This window comes from Astyanax mexicanus, chromosome 14, assembly GCF_023375975.1.
Source record: "Astyanax mexicanus isolate ESR-SI-001 chromosome 14, AstMex3_surface, whole genome shotgun sequence".
In the NCBI taxonomy this organism is placed as follows: domain Eukaryota; kingdom Metazoa; phylum Chordata; class Actinopteri; order Characiformes; family Acestrorhamphidae; genus Astyanax; species Astyanax mexicanus.
In genome coordinates, this window is record NC_064421.1 from 31178137 (window position 1) to 31200330 (window position 22194).

The 22194-nt window shown below is 39.1% G+C and overlaps 2 protein-coding genes across 3 annotated transcripts; one reads left to right on the forward strand and one right to left on the reverse strand.

Moving 5' to 3' along the window:
• Window positions 1–698: 698 nt before the first annotated feature.
• slc16a9a (solute carrier family 16 member 9a) lies at window positions 699–20803 on the reverse strand. 2 transcript variants are annotated; one of them, XM_022672760.2, is made up of 6 exons: window positions 20678–20803; window positions 17370–17618; window positions 8371–8514; window positions 6112–6207; window positions 4839–5678; window positions 699–3668 (listed from the first exon to the last, which is right to left on the reverse strand). In XM_022672760.2, the coding sequence occupies exons 2-6, from the start codon at window positions 17557–17559 to the stop codon at window positions 3472–3474; spliced, it is 1467 nt and encodes a 488-aa protein (XP_022528481.2). In that variant the 5' UTR covers window positions 17560–17618; window positions 20678–20803; the 3' UTR covers window positions 699–3471. The 2 variants fall into 2 exon arrangements, with proteins under 2 accessions (XP_022528481.2, XP_022528480.2); XM_022672759.2 differs by lacking the exon at window positions 20678–20803 and adding an exon at window positions 19367–19472.
• Window positions 8965–10850, forward strand: LOC125780957 (uncharacterized). Its single transcript, XM_049463313.1, has 3 exons — window positions 8965–9562; window positions 9731–10013; window positions 10162–10850. Exons 1-3 carry the CDS (start codon window positions 9318–9320, stop codon window positions 10819–10821), a joined length of 1188 nt encoding a protein of 395 aa, XP_049319270.1. The 5' UTR covers window positions 8965–9317; the 3' UTR covers window positions 10822–10850.
• Window positions 20804–22194: the final 1391 nt, after the last annotated feature.

Sequence of the window (22194 nt, forward strand, 5' to 3'; positions counted from 1 at the left end):
AAATAATCATAATGAATTACAACATATAACCACAATAGTGTATATAAAAATCTGAATAAAAGAATAAATGTAAAATTGGCAAAATGGAAATATATTTATATTAGTGGTGGCTAGAATTCAATATCTATCATCTCTGGTCATCTGCCCAGTTAAGACCGACATCATGAAGGTTCATTCATGAATTTCTCACAGATTGAGATTAACCAAGTTTTTTTATTGGCACTAAAAAACAAACAAACAAACAAATAAACAAACAATGTAAAGCATAAACAAATAATGCATACAATAAAGAACAGAATAAGACAAAGTAGAAATCTAAGATAACAAAAAACCAAGCATTTCGTGGCATAATATTTTCTGCACATCTGTATCAAATCAAAACTTTCAGACCTCAAAAATCCTAAAAATAGCCAAACAATTCTTAGTGACAAACTCAAATACACATACACTCACATACACACACACACACACACACGCACACACTGTTGTGAACACACCCGTTCAGTGCATGTAAAAGGGTTGATTTTCAAATTCACACTCATTCAAACTTAATGAAACAGACGTCAAATCTCAGGGACCAGCCTGCTTAAGGACTGCCGACGGCTAAACTACGTCTGAATATCACACACATCACAGAAATCGCACAATCGCACTGGTTCTTCCTAGAGTTGTCTTTTTTTTCTCTTTTTTTTTTCTACATCTGTGACTGAATTGCTAATCCTCAGTTTTATTTGTGTGGTTGTTCACCTGGTAAAGTACAGTAGTAACAAACATGCTGCGGCTCTTCCTTTACTTAATAAAGATAAAAATAAAGGTGCTTCAAGTGGTCATTTGAGCGATGACACAAAAAACATGTTTCTTATAGGTGGACATTATGGTATGGTATACGATGTGGGGTCACAGTTTGGTGCATGCAGTTGCACAGAGAATACACACTATACCGTACACATACGTTAAGGCTCAAGCTCTATACAAAATACAGATATGGATATGGACAATCCTTCTAAGGCATCACTGAAACATCCCTTTGAAGCACCTTGCTGAGTTTGTTTTTACAGTAAGGCTGTTTGCTGGTCAGGCATAATGCATGAGTGGTGGACTGTGGCATAGGAACAGTTCAGTCCACCAGCAACTTTGGTTTAACACTGAAGGAATAAAAGTAGGAGGAATCACGAGGAGAAGGACATAATGGATGATAATGTAAGATCTGTGTGCTTGAAGAGCAGATAGAAGAGTTGTGAAAAGTCAAAATCACACATCAAGTTTTCCTCTTAAGTCAAACGCGAGCAAGACATGTTTGGTCTGTCGACTGTTGTGACGAGGCCAAAAAATAAAATATTCTAACTGAGCACATCAAGTATGTCTTGGACTGGGAGAAAAAACTGTGTCGGACTTTTCAACGCCGTGAGGAACCAGTCAACAGGTAGCAGATTTTCTGATTCTCTGGTTATGAAAGAGCTAAGAGCTCTTGACTGGGCCTTTAAGGGCATTTTCGCAACTGATTTTTTTCATGTTCTCTGGTTCAATTAGAAATTTTCACAAACTGGTTTCTTTGGGCGGGTGTAAATACGGTAATTGCACTTGGATGTAGATCAAACTCTGTAGACTAAACACACTGAGACACTTAAGGTGATCCAATACTTGGTTGAATTAACTAAATGTCCGGTTTGTTTGTGCTGAGAACTCTGCAGGTCTGAGATAATATGTTTTTACACTATAAGGCACACTTTATGTGTGAATTTTACCAGTCAGGTTGTAAGGAACAGTAAAGCCACTCCACTGAAGTGCAGCGTTATACAGGAGTTTCAGTAAAGTTCTCCAGCAGTATTAGCTTTAGCCGCTAATGGCGCTAAGCACAAGCTCTTTAGCCATTCAGAGGTGAGTATTATCTGTCTGTAGCTTGCTGTTAACCCCAGCTAGCACTGCTGGAGCAACATTAGCATTCCCTGATAGCAGTTAGCCACTCTAAGTAAATCTAAGTTTACTGTAAATAAATGGAAGCGCTTTACCCACCCAAATAAACAGTTTTAAGAAGAGAATTCTTTGTAGATTAACATCCAATGCTTGTTTGACTTGTCTAACTTTTTTTAGGATTGTTAGACCAGAAAATAGACGTTTATTTGTAGGGTAAAAATACGGTATACACTAGTCCAGAACACAGGACCTTCTTCTTGTATTTATTTTCTTTCTTTGCTCCAGACAGGTCCCACCAGTAAAAATAAAAAAGGAGAGGTATCACGTATCACATATCATGGTTTGTTGTGACGTGTGTTTTTTTGTGCACTTGCATCTTTTTTATCTTCTTTGTGGTAACAAACCAAACCAAGGGGTAAATGTTAACTGACACAGGCCAGAGCAAACCAAATATAAATGTGAAAATGCCCTAAAACGGATTCCCTACATGATTCCAGTCTCTGTCAACATTCCCTGGATGATTCCCACCACCTTAAATCTTTGGAGATGGAATTTGGCGCAGGTGGTGGAGCGAGACAGCCCAGCAGTGAACACTGGGCGTTCCACTGCTCATCTGAACAGTCTAAGGCCTTTTCTTGTTAACGTCTCATTGCGGCGTTAAATTCCCGGATTGTCTTTACTGTGTCACATTGCTTGTGTCACAAGTCTTGATTCCAGACGTCTTCCAGGCTACAGTGCTTGGACTCCACGTTGTGTCTGGCAAGACTGAACAAAGGCTCCTCAAATGTTGAAAACCCACTGTCTGCTAACTGACTACTAGTACACTGTTGCCACTGCTGATGGGCCTCCATAAATGAGGCAGTAATTATTAGTTTACAGGTACGAGATACATAAAATAGATACATACTAAAATTAAAACATCTCTAGAAACTATACAAACACATACAAATTGCATTCAAAATCAGTGAAAAATCAGTCTTTTTGTGTGTTTCTCTGGTCAAATCTGGCACTGAAAAAGAGTTGTCTAGCTAGAGCTAGCCAGGCTTACTGGTAAAGCAAGAAATAAAGAAAGAAAGAAGATAAATTAAAGCATTACAGTATACTGCAATATATACTGAACTATTTGGCTGCAGTAAGGCATTGCAATAAGGAAAGGGTCAGGGCTAGAGGGCAGGCTCCAGTGCTACTCTAAACTTTTGTGGTTTAGCCAAAAAAAAAAAAAAAAAAAAAATCACACAGCTGTTTGAAAATACATAGGCTGTGTGTTTAGTTTTACACTGGAGCTAAACTGGAGATAAAGCTAATAAATGTAATAGAAATACAGACAAATCCAAAAGCAGTACTAGAATCTGAAAGCTGTGAGTCCAGTTATGCTCTCTGCGATTCCCAGTCACGGAGGGCTGTGGCATCACTAAAGACTGACCGATGATCTCCCAGTGATACCTAGACAGACCAAGCGCTTAGACAGTCACCCCACTCGGGAGCCCTGCACCAAGCATGGTTGGACTGACTATAATTAGGCTAAGTCTGAAGTGTGTACTTGGCTGATCCTGCACTTCAGGCCACAGAAGCCACTTTATCACAGTCAGATGGGTTTTGTTTATCTGGATCAATCTCAGGAACATTCCTCGCTTTCTCCCTCTGGTCCCAGCAGGGCAGGGCAGCCAGAAACAGAATCAGGCCTCCCAGCACCACACAGCACCCACTGAAGTAGAACGCCAGGTCGTATGACTGGGTCCAGTCGTAGAACCAGCCTAAAACAGAAAAAGAAAAGAGAGAGAAGAAAGAGAGAGGGAATTAGTAACAAGAGCCTGGCTTACTTCTGTACAATGTTGAACTGTTGAACTGATTTTTTTATATGGACATTATCACATACTGTGGAACCCCTGTGTCGATAACTAATCAAAATCAATAAATGAACATCTCAAAATAATAACTGATGAAATGTAATTATTTTCCCCTCTAGAATTTTTATTAGATATTTACTTTATGATTTTGCAGTACAAAGCAAATTGTACTGTCAGTTTTTCACTTTTGAATGTAACAGTTATTCTTTTTTTATTGAATGAAATTTCTTTGAATGGACACACAGAAATGTTTATACTTTCTTTGAAATTTGACAAGATTTGAAAATATTTTGCCCATATAAATTAATGTGTCTTCCAATTTACATTTTTGAGATACACAATTTTTGTGAGACAGTGATGATATTCATAATATTATATTCCAATTAATCCATTTTTTGACCCCTTTTAGGGGGGCTCAAGCACCTGTAAAATAAGGCCCAGCACCCCTAAACTTAAAAAGTCATGTTTTGTTGTTTTTTTTTGTATCTGAAATAATATACATAAAATGAAAATCTTAGAACATAGATTATTAAACAGAATGTAAAAATTTAAATATAGTAGTCTCCCGTTTGCAGCATGATCCATTTGCAGTAAGAGAGAGGCTAGCTCTGCTGCTATTGGTTGGTCTATGTGTTTATATTAAAACTGGTGTGCTGAGCTATAACTGTCTATATGTCTATCAATTAATGCTCCAATAGCTAATGTGGGAGTGATGTTTGAAAAATAATGCAAAAATGTAGCCTTAAACAGTATATTTCAATAGCAATGAAAACACTGAAATGCACAGAAACATCTGATAGATTTAGAAAGAATGGACAATTACATTTAGCTGGTCGATTTCCATTTGCCCAGTAAATTGGCCACTAGGGGGCCTGTTCTATAAAAGCCTTTTAGCATTGTAAAACTTATACATTATTTAATAAAGACTCAAAAATGACTAAAAGAAGCAGATGTTTAAATAGTTAATCTTTAGTACCATACAGATCTCTTTCTATAGCTTTAGGGTTAGTTTATGTGTGTGTGTGTGTGTGTGTGTGAGAGCTGGCAATGTGACAAATCTGAGGACTGTCTCCATACCTACGACAGGAGGTCCCAACATGATCCCAAAGCCCCCGAAGCACATGAGGACACCATGAGCCTGGCTGAGGCGCTCGATGCCTACGATGCGAGTGGTGATGTAGGACGTGAGCGACCAGTTGCCCGAGAAAAAGCCGAGAGCAGCAGAAAGCACCTGCAGTCCCAGGTAGCTCTTCCACCCTGGCACCAGCAGCAGCGCCACACCAGTGCCCACTACCGTCAGGGCATAGAGGAGCAGGCCGCTCACCCACCTCATGTCCACCAGGGCTCCGAGAATCAACTTGCCCACTCCGGTTGCCATGGCAACTATGGAAACAAGTGGAATGATGGCCACATGCTCAATGAGGCCCTCGCTCTGGGCCACGTCCTCCATGAACAGTACAGGTGGGAAAGCTCCCAGGCTGAAGAGGAATAAGGAGATGCAGAAGGCCGTGAAGGTGCGGTCCTGGAAATATTCCCCCATCGTGTGAAGGTATTCCACCTGCGGCCGGAGGCGCCTTTTGATGACCCGTACCACTTGAGTACACACAGGCTCTGCCCCCGGTTCGCCAGTCTCCATTGAAATCAGGAGCTCCTTTACTGGTGACTTGTGGGCGGAGCTTTCCGTGGCACTGGAGTCAATGATGACGATGGGCTTCTCGTAGAGTGGTCCGTCCTTGTGCTCCAGAGCGGCCTTCTGTTTGAGGTAATAACCAGGAAGGTTTAAGGGGCGCATGGGGCCGGCGCATGCCATCAGGTTCAGAGCCAGAGCGCCGACAATCAGCAGGCAGCCGTCCAATCCGAACAGCTCAATCAGCTCGTTCTGCGCTGTGGCGTACAGAAAGCCCCCGGCGCTGGTCCCTGAGGAACACACACACAATATCAATGTTACAGTATGTTTAATTTAATCATTTTATATGAATTTATTGGACCATTCTATAAAATTGTTTTAATACTGGAAGTCTTGTAAACCTTCAATCGATACAAAATTTGTGTTTTGAGTTAAAGAGAAGATTTTAATACTATTATGGTGTGAGTTTAATAATGTAACACCTAAAAAGGAAATAAAATCATACTTCATATTTTAACTTTGTAGCTACATAGTTTATAACATGTACAATATAATTTAGGGTAGATTCCGAATAGTTAATTGAACAAACAAGAAATTATTGAATAATTATTTGGGGCTAATAAATAATAGTTGATACAAACTGATTGAATAGTGGACACTGAACAGATTAGAGTAGGTACTAAATAATTCATAGTGGATACTAATGTTGGCGTGGATCCATACCTGTGGTAACAATGCCCAGTGCGAGGCCACGCCTCTTGTCAAAATACTGACAGGTGATGGTCAGAGTAGCTGCATAGACAAGACCACAGCCCATTCCTGTCAACAAATAAACAAAACTTAAATTATCATTACAATTACAATTACAATTATCATCAAATTACATTAAGTTGCATCATTGTAACAGATTTGCAAATGCACACACAGCTCAAGTCCCTGTTCAAAAGTATTGGCAATAGAATAGGACTCCCTGGAGCAGATAAATGTGAACCTATTAGCACTATTCCTAATGCTGGGTATGTGCTAAAGGGCTACAAATGATCTCTTTATTTATAATTTATATATAAACATTTGCTATTCTTGAAATAGGCTAGTCAATGAGCCTGTGGTTTTACAGTACAGTTAAGCCCTTTGGAGTGTGTAATGTAATGCCTATAAAGCAGAGCCAAGCTGGAGAACCCAGACTAAAATCTGAGAATCCCCTCTGGATGATCACTCTAAACCTGGGACGTCCTGCTCCGGTCCTGCAGCGCTGCAGTCCAGCACTATTTCATAATTTTCAGTGCATTTAACTTTAATGAACTGCATTTAACAGTGCTGAACCTCAGCCCACCTGGTGCACAACTAACATAAATACTCTATATCCATATACCCATAGTCATTTGTATGAGATAACAAAAAGGTTAAAGATTTCACTTCTGTAACTAAAAACATAATGCAAATAAAGCCTTCATTATAAAATCATCAGGTCCTTCTAGGCTTTCAGAGCAGTCTGGGTAAATTTTGTGAAATGCTAAATGTAATGATGGCAAAAAAATGTGTTCTCCCATTGGTTGTGGCTTCACCCATAGAACCCATATGACCTAAAGTGTTATATTAACAGCCAATATCAACATCTGGAGACATTCTGTCCCCATATGACATTAGGACATTACATTTCTACATGCTACTTCCCTGCAGTATGATACAGAATGTTTAAAAAATTGACCTTTGGCCTCATGTGGAGACACTGCAAGTACCATCTAGTGGTCACATGACAATATTACACTCAAGATGGTGGGAATTCCAGTCAAAAGTTTCTACAGCCAGTCCAGACAGAAACATGGGCCAGGTTAAACAATTCATTTATTTTTTTGTTTAAAGCTATTTCATTTACTTAGTGTAGACAGCTAAAATTCAGTTTTTGGGGGATTCCAAATGGCAAGAGATATTTTTAAAATGTTAAAAGTTAAAGGTTGTTGACCTTCTGTACAAAGATAGTTAGGTCCTACTAATCCCAAATTGTTAGGGAAAATTAGAAATGCACACAGAAGAAAAATCTCTACTCTCAGGACAGTAATAGGATTTGACAGAGGATTTCTGGGGGTTGGGACTAGGGCTGCAACGATTAGTCGATATAATCGACAATGTTGATTATTTTAATTTGTCGACTACAAATTTAAATGTTGACTAATCGTTTATTTGTAACAGTACCACATTACACAAAGTGCTGAAGACAGAAGCGCAATGGGTGATGGGTAAATGGTTTGCTCACACAGTTTACAATCAAGTTTACAGTTTACAATCTCCAAAAGTGCCCAAACACAATAGATTACATATTTAATGACTAAATATCAGTAATTTCCATGTTTAAACAACATTCAGATATTTAAATGCCATTTAAATCTAATGTTCTGCTGTTTCTATCATTTTTAGAGATGGCAGAAATAATCGTTGACTAATCGACTAATCGAAAAAAAAAAAAAAAAAAAAATCGTCAGATTAGTCAACTACCAAAATAATCATTAGTTGCAGCCCTAGTTGGGACCAGTTTGGTCTGCAAAAAGGCCACTCTGCGAAGCTCATATGTGGTCTGAAATAAAGAGCAAGCTCATATAGTCACGCACCACCACTGATGTATTGTTTTCATTTACTAAAATCACTGATATAGAAAATTCATGGTACGAGACAGAAAGTACAGAAAGTACAAAATCTGTTCTTTATAAACTAAATGTGCTAATAGAAGTACTGATATACTGAAACAGTGACCTGCCTTCCCCCCGCTTTATTCTCCAGCCCACCTCTGCTCTAAAGGCATTATATTACACACTGCAGAGGGCTTAAGTGTACTGAGAAACCAGAGGGGTATCGACTGCAGCTATTCGAAGAACTGGACAACCCGGACCAGCTGGAAAACAAAGGAGAGGAGAAAAGAAGAGAAGAGAAAGGGAAGAAAAGAGGGGAAGAGAGTAGAGGCAGAATGAGAAAGTGTGGAAGTTTTACCGACGACGATGCCGTAGGAGAAGATGAGGAAGGAGACGTTAGGAGCGAAGGCGCTGAGCATCAGCCCCCCCGCCACCATCACTCCACTGAAGATAGTGACCGGCCGAGCACCAAAATTATCCACACACGCACTGCACAGCGGACCTGAGAGAGAGAGAGAGAGAGAGAAAACCTGTTAGAAGTGTAAAAAACTATTTTCGCAAAACGGTGATAGTAAGAAAACATTTATTGAAAAGAGGAATTATGGATACTAAACATTTTTTTTACATACTTCAAAACTTTGAGAAAATTTGAGAGAATGTCATTACTTCATTGCTCTAAAATCATCATTTTTATTATTATTATCATTATTTTAATTTTTTTTATTATTGGTAGTAGTAGTATTATTATAAAATTTAAAAAAGGAGGAATAAATAAATTTAAAGTCAAAAATGTGTTAGTACTATATACAATAATAAGCTACAAAATAAAAAAATATATATTTTTATAAAAGGAGCACATTTTTTATATTTTAAATCTAATAAATATATATATATATGATATACATATGATTAAGTCATATACATTTACATACATACATATACATTTGATTACAGTTTTTCTCGATTGTTTACACACAAATATTGGTACTTGAAACACAATGACCACAAAATGTAACTCATGCACCAACCCCCTGAACCAATTCTGCTAAACTACAAGCACAATTCCTGCTTTACACTCAAATTGCAGTTCTAAAACACACTTTTCCCAAAACTCAACACACAATTGTCATGAAGAAAATCTCTTGTTTTCACAAGGAACACACTGTTATTCAAAACTCTAAAGTTAATTGCCCTACTATGCACACTGACTCCTCACATGGGCAAACACCTAACACACATGTTTCCACTCAGCAATCAGAGCTTTAGCATAAAAGGGCAACAGGTGAGCTCTTCTGTTTTGGAGCAATGGAGGCCAATGTTGTAAACAGAGGCAGAGCCAGAGCCAGAGGAGTGAGAGTAAGAGGAGGACGATGGGGAGGACGAGGACGAGGAAGGCCAAGGACAATCATTTCTGATGAGATCCGAGCCACTTTGGTTGACCATGTGGTCAACCATGGCCTAACAATGAGGGAGGCTGGGCAAAGAGTACAGCCAAATTTGAGCAGGTACACTGTAGCATCCATCATCCGGACTTTCCGCAATGAGAATAGGTAAGAAATCTACTCTCACTACAAAACTGCAGTACTGCATATCAATACAGTACTCAATGAGTACAGTAGTACATTATTACCTGTGGACTGTTCTGTAGGACGTGTTTCGAGTATTTGGGAAATGTATTCCTACACAGTATTTACAGTATTGCACTCTTTGTATTGCAGAACTGAAAGATTACCAACAAGAGGTGGACGGGGCCGTCTTCTGTCTCCTGAACAGGAAACAGAGATCATGAACATGGTTCTTGAAAATAACGGCATTACCTTACGGCAAATACAAAGAAAAATAATAGAAAACAATGAGATATTTCAAAATATTGATAGGGTAAGTTTATCAACGCTGGACCGTGTCTTGCACAGAAATAAACTGAGGATGAAGCAGGTCTACAGGGTGCCATTTGAGCGCAATTCAGAAAGAGTCAAAGAATTGCGATATAACTATGTGCAAGTACGTCCTATACATTCCCACCCTTGATGCATACTGTCAACATTGTATAAATCATACATATTTCTTTCTATTATATTGTAATCATAATGATTGTGCTTCACAATAGTGACCGCTCCATGTCTACTTCTGATATTGTCATGTGTTTCAGAGAGTCCTTGAGCTGGAGGTGGATGCAGTGGAGCACCAGTTCATCTTCATTGATGAGGTTGGATTCAACCTCACAAAAAGACGAAGGAGGGGAAGGAATATAATCGGCCAGCGTGCCATTGTTGAAGTCCCTGGCCAGCGCGGAGGGAACATCACAATGTGTGCAGCGATGACCCACCATGGCATCATCCATCACCATGCTACCCTTGGCCCCTACAACACTGCCCATCTGATCACATTCCTGGACACCCTACACAACACACTCATTCCACCAGATCAGATAGACGGCCCAGAGCAGCTCAGGTACGTTGTCATTTGGGACAACGTAAGCTTCCACCGGGCTGCTCTGGTTCATAACTGGTTCACTGACCACCCACGCTTTTCAGTTGTTTATCTCCCTCCATATTCTCCATTCCTCAATCCTATTGAGGAATTTTTTTCTGCCTGGAGATGGAAAGTGTACGGCCTAAATTCAGAAACGCGTATACCCCTTTTCCAAGCTATGGAAGACGCATGTGGAGATATAGCAGTTGATGCTTTTCATGGCTGGATTCGCCATGCTAGGCGATATTTCCCCCGCTGCTTGGCCAGGGAAAACATTGCTTGTGATGTAGATGAGGTGCTGTGGCCAGACCGAAACAGAAGAGAGGATGCAGCATAGTTTTTTTTGTTTTGTTTTTTTATTATTAACTGTATTACAGTTTTTCTCGATTGTTTACACACAAATATTGGTACTTGAAACACAATGACCACAAAATGTAACTCATGCACCAACCCCCTGAACCAATTCTGCTAAACTACAAGCACAATTCCTGCTTTACACTCAAATTGCAGTTCTAAAACACACTTTTTCCAAAACTCTACACACAATTGTCATGAAGAAAATCTCTTGTTTTCACAAGGAACACACTGTTATTCAAAACTCTAAAGTTAATTGCCCTACTATGCACACTGACTCCTCACATGGGCAAACACCTAACACACATGTTTCCACTCAGCAATCAGAGCTTTAGCATAAAAGGGCAACAGGTGAGCTCTTCTGTTTTGGAGCAATGGAGCCCAATGTTGTAAACAGAGGCAGAGCCAGAGCCAGAGGAGTGAGAGTAAGAGGAGGACGATGGGGAGGACGAGGAAGGCCAAGGACAATCATTTCTGATGAGATCCGAGCCACTTTGGTTGACCATGTGGTCAACCATGGCCTAACAATGAGGGAGGCTGGGCAAAGAGTACAGCCAAATTTGAGCAGGTACACTGTAGCATCCATCATCCGGACTTTCCGCAATGAGAATAGGTAAGAAATCTACTCTCACTACAAAACTGCAGTACTGCATATCAATACAGTACTCAATGAGTACAGTACAATGAGTGAAGTCCCTGGCCAGCGCGGAGGGAACATCACAATGTGTGCAACGATGACCCACCATGGCATCATCCTTCACCATGCTACCCTTGGCCCCTACAACACTGCCCATCTGATCACATTCCTGGACACCCTACACAACACACTCATTCCACCAGATCAGATAGACGGCCCAGAGCAGCTCAGGTACGTTGTCATTTGGGACAACGTAAGCTTCCACCGGGCTGCTCTGGTTCATAACTGGTTCACTGACCACCCACGCTTTTCAGTTGTTTATCTCCCTCCATATTCTCCATTCCTCAATCCTATTGAGGAATTTTTTTCTGCCTGGAGATGGAAAGTGTACGACCTAAATTCAGAAACGCGTATACCCCTTTTCCAAGCTATGGAAGACGCATGTGGAGATATAGCAGTTGATGCTTTTCATGGCTGGATTCGCCATGCTAGGCGATATTTCCCCCGCTGCTTGGCCAGGGAAAACATTGCTTGTGATGTAGATGAGGTGCTGTGGCCAGACCGAAACAGAAGAGAGGATGCAGCATAGTTTTTTTTGTTTTGTTTTTTTATTATTAACTGTATACAGTAAAATCTTCTGCACTGTATGTGCAACTTTGTGTCGGTTGGGATGTACACTGTGTACATTGTTTTGTGGGAAAAATAAAACATGTTTGTTACAGTATATTTGTGTGTTCTGAGTATAAAAACAATATTTTGTTTTACAACGCACTTATGTATTTAATGTCTGTAGTAAGTGTAACACTGAACAAAAAGTCATTATGATGAATGGAGAATGGTGTTTTACACTGAGCACATCAGTGTTTAAATGCTTTTTTTAATTGTCTGTTCATATGATAGTTTGTGTGTGTCATCTGAACACAAAATGGCCTTTTGTGAAGAGATAAAACTGTTTTGAATGTAAAGTTTCATTTTGCAGGAGAATTGAAGGGTTTTGCCCATTGTGTGTGTGTTTGTTGGATTTGTGTGTAGAGTTCTGAGAATACGAGGCATGTTTTCAGAAATGTGTGTAAACAATCCAGAAAAACTGTATTAACTCTTCTGCACTGTATGTGCAACTTTGTGTCGGTTGGGATGTACACTGTGTACATTGTTTTGTGGGAAAAATAAAACATGTTTGTTACAGTATATTTGTGTGTTCTGAGTATAAAAACAATATTCTAAAATATTTTACAACGCACTTATGTATTTAATGTCTGTAGTAAGTGTAACACTGAACAAAAAGTCATTATGATGAATGGAGAATGGTGTTTTACACTGAGCACATCAGTGTTTAAATGCTTTTTTTAATTGTCTGTTCATATGATAGTTTGTGTGTGTCATCTGAACACAAAATGGCCTTTTGTGAAGAGATAAAACTGTTTTGAATGTAAAGTTTCATTTTGCAGGAGAATTGAAGGGTTTTGCCCATTGTGTGCGTGTTTGTTGGATTTGTGTGTAGAGTTCTGAGAATATGAGGCATGTTTTCAGAAAATGTGTGTAACCAATCCAGAAAAACTGTAAGTCAACAATTAGAGAGTAAAAATACTTATTCTAAGATTCAAAATTGATATCTAAAGGGGAAAAAGTTTAATAGTAGTTAAAATAGTAGTTAAAATAATATGTTTTTATGATACAACATAAAACATACAGTCAGATGTGTCCAAATGTCTACTGTTATGTCAGTGTGTGTGTGTGTCTGCGTGTGTGTGAGTGTGTGTGTGTGTGTGTCTGAGTGTGTGTGTGTGTGTGTGTGTGTCTGTGTGTGTGTGTGTGTGTGTGTGTGGTGTGTGTGTGGTGTGTGTGTGTGTGTGGTGTGTGGTGTGTGTGAGTTGTGTGTGTGTGAGTTGTGTTTGTGTGTGTGTGAGTTGTGTGTGTGTGGTGTGTGTGTGTGTGTGGTGTGTGTGTGTGGTGTGTGTGTGAGTTGTGTGTGTGTGAGTTGTGTGTGTGTGTGTTGTGTGTGTGTGTGTTGTGTGTGGTGTGTTGTGTGTGGTGTGTGTGTGTGGTGTGTGTGTGAGTTGTGTGTGTGTGAGTTGTGTGTGTGTGTGTGTGTGTCAGTGAGAAAATGAGGTCTGTTAAAGACAGCGGGCCAGTGGATGCCCTTATTTATTAAACTGTCCAGACAGTGAATGTTGAACTGGGGTCAGTTACCACATACCACTGAGTGCAATAATGTGGGCACAGTTATTCTGACCCATAAATACAGCCCACACTGTCTGGGTCGATGTGTGTGTGTGTTTGTAAAGACCGGTTTTACCTAGGCCTAGTTTTATATGTGTCATGTATTGTGCTGCAGGCAGCATCATTGTATAACATCCAAAAATAGTGGGTGTTGTGTGTGTGTGTGTGAGTGTGTGTGTGTGTGAGAGAGTGTCTGTGTGTGTGGCTGTATCAGCAAAGGGTGTGTGTATTTGTATTGTGTAGTGTTTATATCTGAACCAAACTGGATAGGTGTGAAAGATCTAGTCAGCAGTAACTTACAATTATGTGTGTGTGTGCGCGCATGTGTGTGTGTGTGCACGCGTGCATGCATGTGTGTAGGTGGGGCTAGAACAAAGGTACAAATCCTCTGCATCAGCATTGCTTTGAACTAATGTTGCACTGGGTCTTGCTCTCACTCAAAAACACATACACACACACACACACACACACACACACACAGACACACACATGTCCAGTCATGACTTTGACCCGATTGGAACAGTGACAGAACTCATCTTTGCCTGGAAATAAACCTGACACCTCTAACACACACATACACACACAGACACACACTCAGTAAACCTGTGTAACACGAAACTGGCATGTCTGCCCTTCTCTGAGAACATGCTGTATTGTTTACTGTTTAGTTATATATATGTCAGTATATTGTTCCTATTACTGTAACTGTATAAATGTTACTGAATATTAGATATATTTATATTTATAAGTATAAAACACCATCTGAAATGAAATCAAATAAATTGCAAACTTAATTTTGATAAAAATGAATTGAATCAAACTGAATGAAACTGAACTGATATTGTATTCAACTAAACAGAACTGAACTGAATCAAACTGTATTTAACTGAACAGAACCAAACTGGAATGAATCGTGCTTTATTCATCTGAACTGTACCGACTTGACTTTTACTGAACTAAACTGAATTGCATTTCCCTAAATGAAACTGAATACACTTGAAACAAAACTGAATTTACCCAAATGTTGTTATTCTTTCACTGAAATAAAATCAAATGAACTGAACTAAACTGTATTCACCAGAACTGAATCAGACCAATGCACTAAAATTAGGTAATATCATAATATTACATCATCACTTCAGTGGGTAGTTAATTTCCTTCAGTCACTTGACAAAACATGTCTGATCTCCAACTCTCATTATCCCTTTCTCTCACTCTCTCTGTCTGTCTTTCTCTCCCTCAGTATCTCTTTTTCTCTTACTCTCTCTCTTTGTCTCTGTCTGTCTCTCTGTCTGACTCCCTCACTCTCTCTCTCTCAGTGTGTCTGACCCTCTCTCTCTCTCTCTGTGTGTCTTTCTCTCTTCCTCTCTCAGTGTGTCTGTCTGTCTCTCCCTCAGTATCTCTTTTTTCTTATTCTCTCTCTTTCTCTCTTTCTGACTCTCTCTCATTCTCTGTCTCTCTCTCAGTATCTATTTCTCTCTCACTCTCTCTTTGTCTTTCTTTCTGACTGTCTCACTTTCTCTTTCTCTATCTCTCTTTCTCTCTCTGTATCTCTCTCTCTTTGATCCTGATTCATGACAGCATTTTCCTTTCCTCAGTAAATATACTCACAGCACTAAACTGAACTGTGTGTGTGTGTGTATGTTACTACATATGACTGACCATAGAGCCCAGCTCATTCAAAAATGAATAATTTCTCATGATTCTGTCATTTTTTTTCTTTTCCTCAGTAAGATCACACAAAGCACTGATCTGACGGTGTGTGTGTGTGTGTGTGTGTGTGTCTGTACAGGTTAAACACACACACACTGATGACAGATCATAGAGCCCAATGTACCACAGGAGGTCATCAGATCCAGCTTAACTTACAAATTCCCACAAGTGAGCGGTCAGTGGTCGGTCATATGAGACTAGAAAAGCCATATAGAAGTAAACATCTCTCGCTTGATCTTTCTCTCTTCCTCTCTCTCTCTCTCCCTCTCTCTCTCATGACTCAGCATGTCTTTTTTTTCCTTATTAAGAACACACACAGCGCTGAACTGGCATTGTGTGTGTGTGTGTGTGCACACCATACTGATTAAACATACACACACACACACCGATGACAGACCATGAAGCCCAATGTACCAGAGGAGGTCATCAGATCCAGCTTAACTTACACTTACATTCCCACAAGTGAGCGGTCAGTGGCCGGTCATATGAGTCCATAAAAGTCATATAGAAGTAAACATCTCTCTCTCACTCTTTCTCTCTTTCTCTCTCTCTCTCTCTCTCTGAACTTTACACACCTCTGCTATCAGGTGCTGTGTCAGGTACAGATGAACACACTGTTCCAGCTTCTCTTTAATAAACGCACTTTACTGCTGCAGCTCCAGCATAACCTTCTAAACCTGCTTAGCTCGGCAAACAGCCCTTTATGGCACCAGCTGGTTTAAACCAGCCTGAAACAACAGCATAATAAACAGATCCTGTAACCAAAGGCCACAAGCACACACACACACACACACACACAAACCCTGGTCAGGTAACCTCCCTCCTCCGCAGGCGATTATATAACAAAAGGAACCTCCAAGCACCATCACAACAAACACCACAACACACACAATACAGCATGGATTAGTACACACTGGGGTCGCACGTCATTCATGCAAATAAAATCAACCCAGCATGTCAGTTACTATACTGTGATACACTGTGATAAAACGATATATCAATATACTCTATGTTTAAACAAAACCTATTATAATTACCATTTATCTAGAATTGTTATAATTTTCAACAATTTTTCACCAGCTCTATTCCTGCTAGTTTCAGTCCCTTTCAGAATAAGCCATTTAAGGGCTCTGTCACTTTTATATATAACAGCAAATAAGCTGTTTCTGCAAGCTGCCAAGTACCATATATACGCTTAGTGTTTACCACACATTATTGTTAGCTTGTGCTAAATAAAAATATATATGAACAAGCTAGTTAATGCTTAACTGGGACAGAAGCACAAAACTAATTATTTGAAAGTGCTTAAATCTCCCTCATCTGCTGACCTGCCACAGACAGTGGTACAGACAAGGTACAGATCCCTCCTTCAGACAAAGTCTGCCTGCTAATCCTGCTGTGTACTGTCCAAGATTCAACTGAAGATTTAATAAGTGGGGCTCTGGTGAGGGGGTTGACAGGTGAGGGGTGGTACAAGGGTGGTTCTATAAAGGTTTCCTTATTGTGACCTGACCTTGTATTCCTGACATATTTACTTTTTACATAACTTATCATTACAAACATATGTCCATGTCCATGAGATCCCGCTGGTGGGGGTTTTCTCCCTTTCGATGTTGAGCACAAAAGTGAACTGAATGATAAATGATCTCCCTCATGAAGAATAGATTTGATTATCGAGAACTTCATGTGTCAGTCATGTGATTTAATCAAGTACTCCTCAGTCGTTATGATGTTTGTATGATTTGTACGCTAAATATGTTTAGAGAGTCTCACTAATGGGTAAGAAGGGTTTATTTTGATTGCACCAAAAATAATACAGTTATGCCTCAATATTTTCATGCCCCTAATGAATATGTTTTATTTTCGAAATGGCATTAAAACAGGCTATTGGCACTATTGTATTGACCATTCACACACACACACACACACACACACACACTATACAAATGCACCATACTCACTTGCAATGAGTGCCACTCCTGACACCAGGGAGCCCACCCACGCGGTGGTGCCCTTGCCCTCATGGAAGGCGTTGAGCCACTCCGGGTACAGGACTCCCACCGACTGGGGCGAGCCAAACGCCAGCAGCTGGGCCATGAAGGAGGCCAGCACGATGACCCAGGACCAGCCGCCGTCCAGAGACGAAGCCATGGCCTCAGCTGGACCACACAGGGGCTAGATTGAACACACGCACCCACGTGCGCAGGGACCTGCAAGACACGTGGACATTCGTTTTATATGTAAAACATACTTATGTGGGCCAAACTGTACACATGTGTGATTAGGATAGGATGTACCAACAGGGTAACAACAGGGTAACAGGGTAACCTGCCTACAGCCCAAATTCCACCCATGTGAGAGCCCCACATGAGCGTGGTGGCTGGGTAACTACTTTAACCAGCTTAAGTGTTTCTGAAGTCATGCTGTGATTTTCAATAGAAAGAAAAAAAAATCACTGATTCTTAAGTTTTATAATATTGGGGAAGGTTTTTTAAATATATTTTAAGATCACCGTTTTCTCAGAACGCACTTTGTGATGTATCAGGAAGTGTATTCATAACCCTTTGGTGTAATAACTTTTTGTTTGCATCTTAAAACAGTTACACCGGCTGAATTTAGACAAATCAGTGGAATTCTCAATCAGCATTCCCAAAGTTTTCTTTAAAGAAAAGGCAAAACAAAAGAAAGAGATAGGAAGGGTGAGGGAGAGAAATAAAGAGAGAGAGAACAAAGAATACACAAAGAGAGAGAAAGACAGAGAGAGATAAAGAAAATGAGAGGGAGAGAGAGAAATATGTTTAAACATTCACCCTCTTTCTACATCATTCAGCATAACTAATAAAGCTTCGGTACAGTGTTTAACCATATATAGGAGTATATGACAGTATTTACGAGTATATAACATTATTTAAGCGTATAGGACGTTTATTAAGAGTATATAACAGTATTTAACAGTATATAAGTGCATGTAACAGTATTTAAGTGTATATGACAGTGTTTAAGAGTATACTACAGTATTTAAACATATATAACAGTATTTAAACATATATGACAGTATTCAAGAGTATGTAACAGTATATAACAATATTTAAGACTATATGTCAGTATTTAAGAGTATATATAACAGTGTATAACAGTACTTAAGAGTATATAACAGTAGTTAAGAGCATATGACAGTATTTTACAGTATTTAACAGTATGTATATAGCAGTGTATAACAGTATTTGTGAGTACATAGTTGTATCTAACAGTATTTAAGAGCATATGAGAGTATTTAAGAGTATATAACAGTATTTAGAAGTATTTAAGAGTATATAGCAATGTATAACAGATTTTGAGAAGTATATATAGCAGTGTATGACAGTATTTAGGAGTACATATACACTCTAAAAAACAGAGGTACGATATGAGTACTTTTTTGTACTCGAAGGTACATTCTTTATAATTGTACCCTCAAAGGTACAATATTGGTCTTTACAGGGTCAGATTTGTTCCCTCTGAAGTACAAAGTCATTTCTAACAGCAATAAGTACAAATTTGTACCATTTAACCAACCAAAAGGTACATTCAGTATTCTGCATCACTGTACTAATGAACAGTATATATTTAAATTGCACATTTTTTATTTGAAAGCCAGACAATTTTGTATCATCAAGTTTTTGAGCCATTTTTAGTTGATGACAATGTTTATAATCTTTATAATCTTTACTGGCACAAAAACCATGGGTACAAAAAAGTACTTTCACTGAAAGGTACTTTTTTGAACCTTAATATAAGGTATTTCTTAGAGTGTAGTGGTACATATCAGTTTTTCAGAGTATATAACAGTATTTAGGAGTATATAATGTTGTATATGTATATACAACATTATATATAACAGTATATATTATTACAGTTATAGTAATAGTATAAGTGTATAACAGCAGTCTATATGAAATAAAAGGGTCTCGCGCTATACCTCCCTGGTGTCCGCTGCTCTCGTGCACGCCGGAGTGGCGCTCCGGCTCCGTCTCGCGCCCTCGGGCTCCGCCGCTGCGGCTCCACGCGCTCACAAACCGCGTTTTGACCGGGCAGAGCGGAGACCACGCCCCTCCGGAGCCCGCGCAGCCTCGAGAGCAGCGTCACCGCCAAGCGCGCGCTACGACTCAGATTACAGTAGAAGTGCCGTTTCTTACAGGTTTAGTCCACTGATGTTTATGAAGCTTCTGGTGGCATCCTCTCTAAACCAGGGCTAACCAAGGTCTCCCTCAGTTACTTTGTTCTTCTGCGCTTCTTAGTTTTGTCTAAGACTTCTGTAATTATCTCATTCTTCTGCCTTACTAGGGTTGTTCTGTGATGTAAAACTTATCTTGTTCTCCTGAAATACTAAGTTTAACATAATGACATTGCTGGTGCAATTTACATTATGTAATGTTAATAAAGAGCTGTTGAGTACTTGCAATGAGTCTCACGAGTCCTCCTTCCTCTTCCACGCCACAATATACTCAGTTGTTTATGTGATCACCATATGTCTTATTATGTAGTGTCTACAACTTATGTAATGATTACGTTCTCCTCCCTCACTAAGTTGTTTTCATGATGTCATAATTGTCCTTTTAACAGTTATTAAGTCATGCCTAAAACGTAATTATCTTGTAGTAGTTTTACAATACAACATACAACGTCATTACATGATTATCTCATTCGCCTGTGCTACTAAGTTGTTTCTTTGATGTAATTTTCTTGGTTTTATGCATTTCTAACTTTTTAACAACTACTAAGTCTTGTCTACAATGTAATTATTTTGTAGAAGTATTTAAAACATCTGTAACAACGTCCTTACATACAGCTCTGGAAAAAATGATGAGACCACTTGAGTTTCTGAATCAGTTTCTCTGATTTTGCTATTTAAAGGTATACGTTTTAGTAAAATGAACATTGTTGTTTTGTTCTATAAACTACAGACAACATTTCTCCCAAATTCCAAAAAAAAAAAAAATTATAATTTCATGCATTTATTTGCAGACAATGAGAAATTGGATAAAATAACGAAGAAGATGCAGAGCTTTCAGACCTCAAATAATGCAAAGAAAGCAAGTTCATATTTATAACATTTAAAAAGTTCAGAAATCAATATTTGGTGAAATAACCCTGGTTTTTAATCATCTTTGCATGTACTCCTCCACTAGTCTTACACACTGCTTTTGAAAACTATTCCACTCCTGGTGCAAAAATTCAAGCAGTTTAGCTTGTTTTGATGGCTTGTGATAATGCAATTTCATCTACTTACCCCCCAAAACAGTTTTCTCTCCTCCAGCTCTCAGTGGTCCCCCTGGACTAGTTAAGAAGATTTTTTTTTTTATGTTTCAGAGGCTTTACAGCTCATGTTGACCATGAGTGTGGGATCTGCTCAGCAGTGTTTCCAATAAAGCAGTGAAGAGAAGTAGGGGAACACAGAGGAGAGGTGGTGTACTGAAGGTCAGTCAGAACCTGTTACCAGGAAGGGAGGGGGGGGGGGGGGCAGGTTTTGGCAGGGGGCAGTGTTCAGTCCTGAGTGTGTGAGGCAATGGAATTCCAGCTTGTGGCACCTCTGAACTCATGTAAGTGATGATTCAGATTTAGGGTAGGCATATACTGTATATTATACCACAGTTGACCCTGTAGTGTGATTGACTGAGAGGCGTTTTATGAGTGCCATTATTAGACAGTAATGCACTGTAAACGAAGCTCTCCATGTATTACTCTGCCACATACAGCTAACCTAGCAACGATGCAGCGCTTACAAGCCAACCAGAGCAGCTATGGAACTATTTTAACTCGCAAAGATTTTATAACCAAACAGATCATATTTTCTCAACTTTCTCAACTTAAAATCTTTTAATAAACTGTGATAATGGAACTGTGGTATAATCGCAACAATACACTCAAGCTTTGTGCTATAAAGTGTCATATCGGCCACTATTACACATTATAGCACTCCCTCTCGTGTATTATTGCTCAAATATTCACCATTGGAGAAAAAGAAATGTAACACTGGTGAACCTTCCCAGGAGTGACCAGCCTACAGAAATTACTCCAAAAGGGCATGGACAACTCATCCAGGGAGTCACCAAAGAACCCAGAAAAATATTGCAATTTAATTAATAGTGGACATGCAGACCTCTCTTTGTCTTGCTGTTTTTCCCTTTTTCCAACTTTTTGTTTTATCTTTTCTCTGCTTCAGAGAGATAATTCTTTTTCTGAGACATTCTAGTGAATCTACTTTAATTCTCACATTTATTATCCACCACCCAACAGTGGCAGCAACCAACAGCAGAAATCTATTTACCTAGTATTGATGTTTTAAAATTAACTATTAAAATAATATAAAAATCACTTTTACGTGTGTAATATTGCTTCATTTGTATTATTAAAAAAGTAATTTTAAGTTTTTTTTATATTTCATATAATGATATCTTGGTATTGTATTCTATTCATAAGTTAATCACATTTGCACATCTGTGTCAGCTTTTCGATAACTAATTTTATTATATTTTATTGTTTGATGTTTTTTAATTGTTTTATTTTTTTTTTCTTTAAATTCATGTTTATGTAAAGCACTTGGAGTTAGATACTGTGAATAAAAGGTACTCTACAAATAAACTTGTCCCTTGTAAATGGTGCAACTAAAAGTACTAGCTGAACGCATTTATTGGGTGGGGTGTCCAGTATTTGGGTGCCTTTTGCACAGTCCTGTTCACATGTACACACACATGCATCCGCAATCACATGCACAAACACACCCACACATGAATACAAACACACACA

What these genes read in the sequence shown, in the direction of transcription:
- slc16a9a (XM_022672760.2), bottom strand. Translation starts at nt 17,559, where the DNA reads ATGGCTTCGTCTCTGGACGGCGGCTGGTCCTGGGTCATCGTGCTGGCC. An exon ending in CTCCTACGGCATCGTCGTCG is followed by an intron (nt 6,208 to 8,370) that starts GTAAAACTTCCA and finishes ATTTGTTGACAG; the next exon opens with GAATGGGCTGTGGTCTTGTC. An exon ending in ACTGGGCATTGTTACCACAG is followed by an intron (nt 5,679 to 6,111) that starts GTATGGATCCAC and finishes TGTGTTCCTCAG; the next exon opens with GGACCAGCGCCGGGGGCTTT.
- LOC125780957 (XM_049463313.1), top strand. Translation starts at nt 9,318, where the DNA reads ATGGAGGCCAATGTTGTAAACAGAGGCAGAGCCAGAGCCAGAGGAGTG. An exon ending in ACTTTCCGCAATGAGAATAG is followed by an intron (nt 9,563 to 9,730) that starts GTAAGAAATCTA and finishes TTTGTATTGCAG; the next exon opens with AACTGAAAGATTACCAACAA. An exon ending in TGCGATATAACTATGTGCAA is followed by an intron (nt 10,014 to 10,161) that starts GTACGTCCTATA and finishes CATGTGTTTCAG; the next exon opens with AGAGTCCTTGAGCTGGAGGT.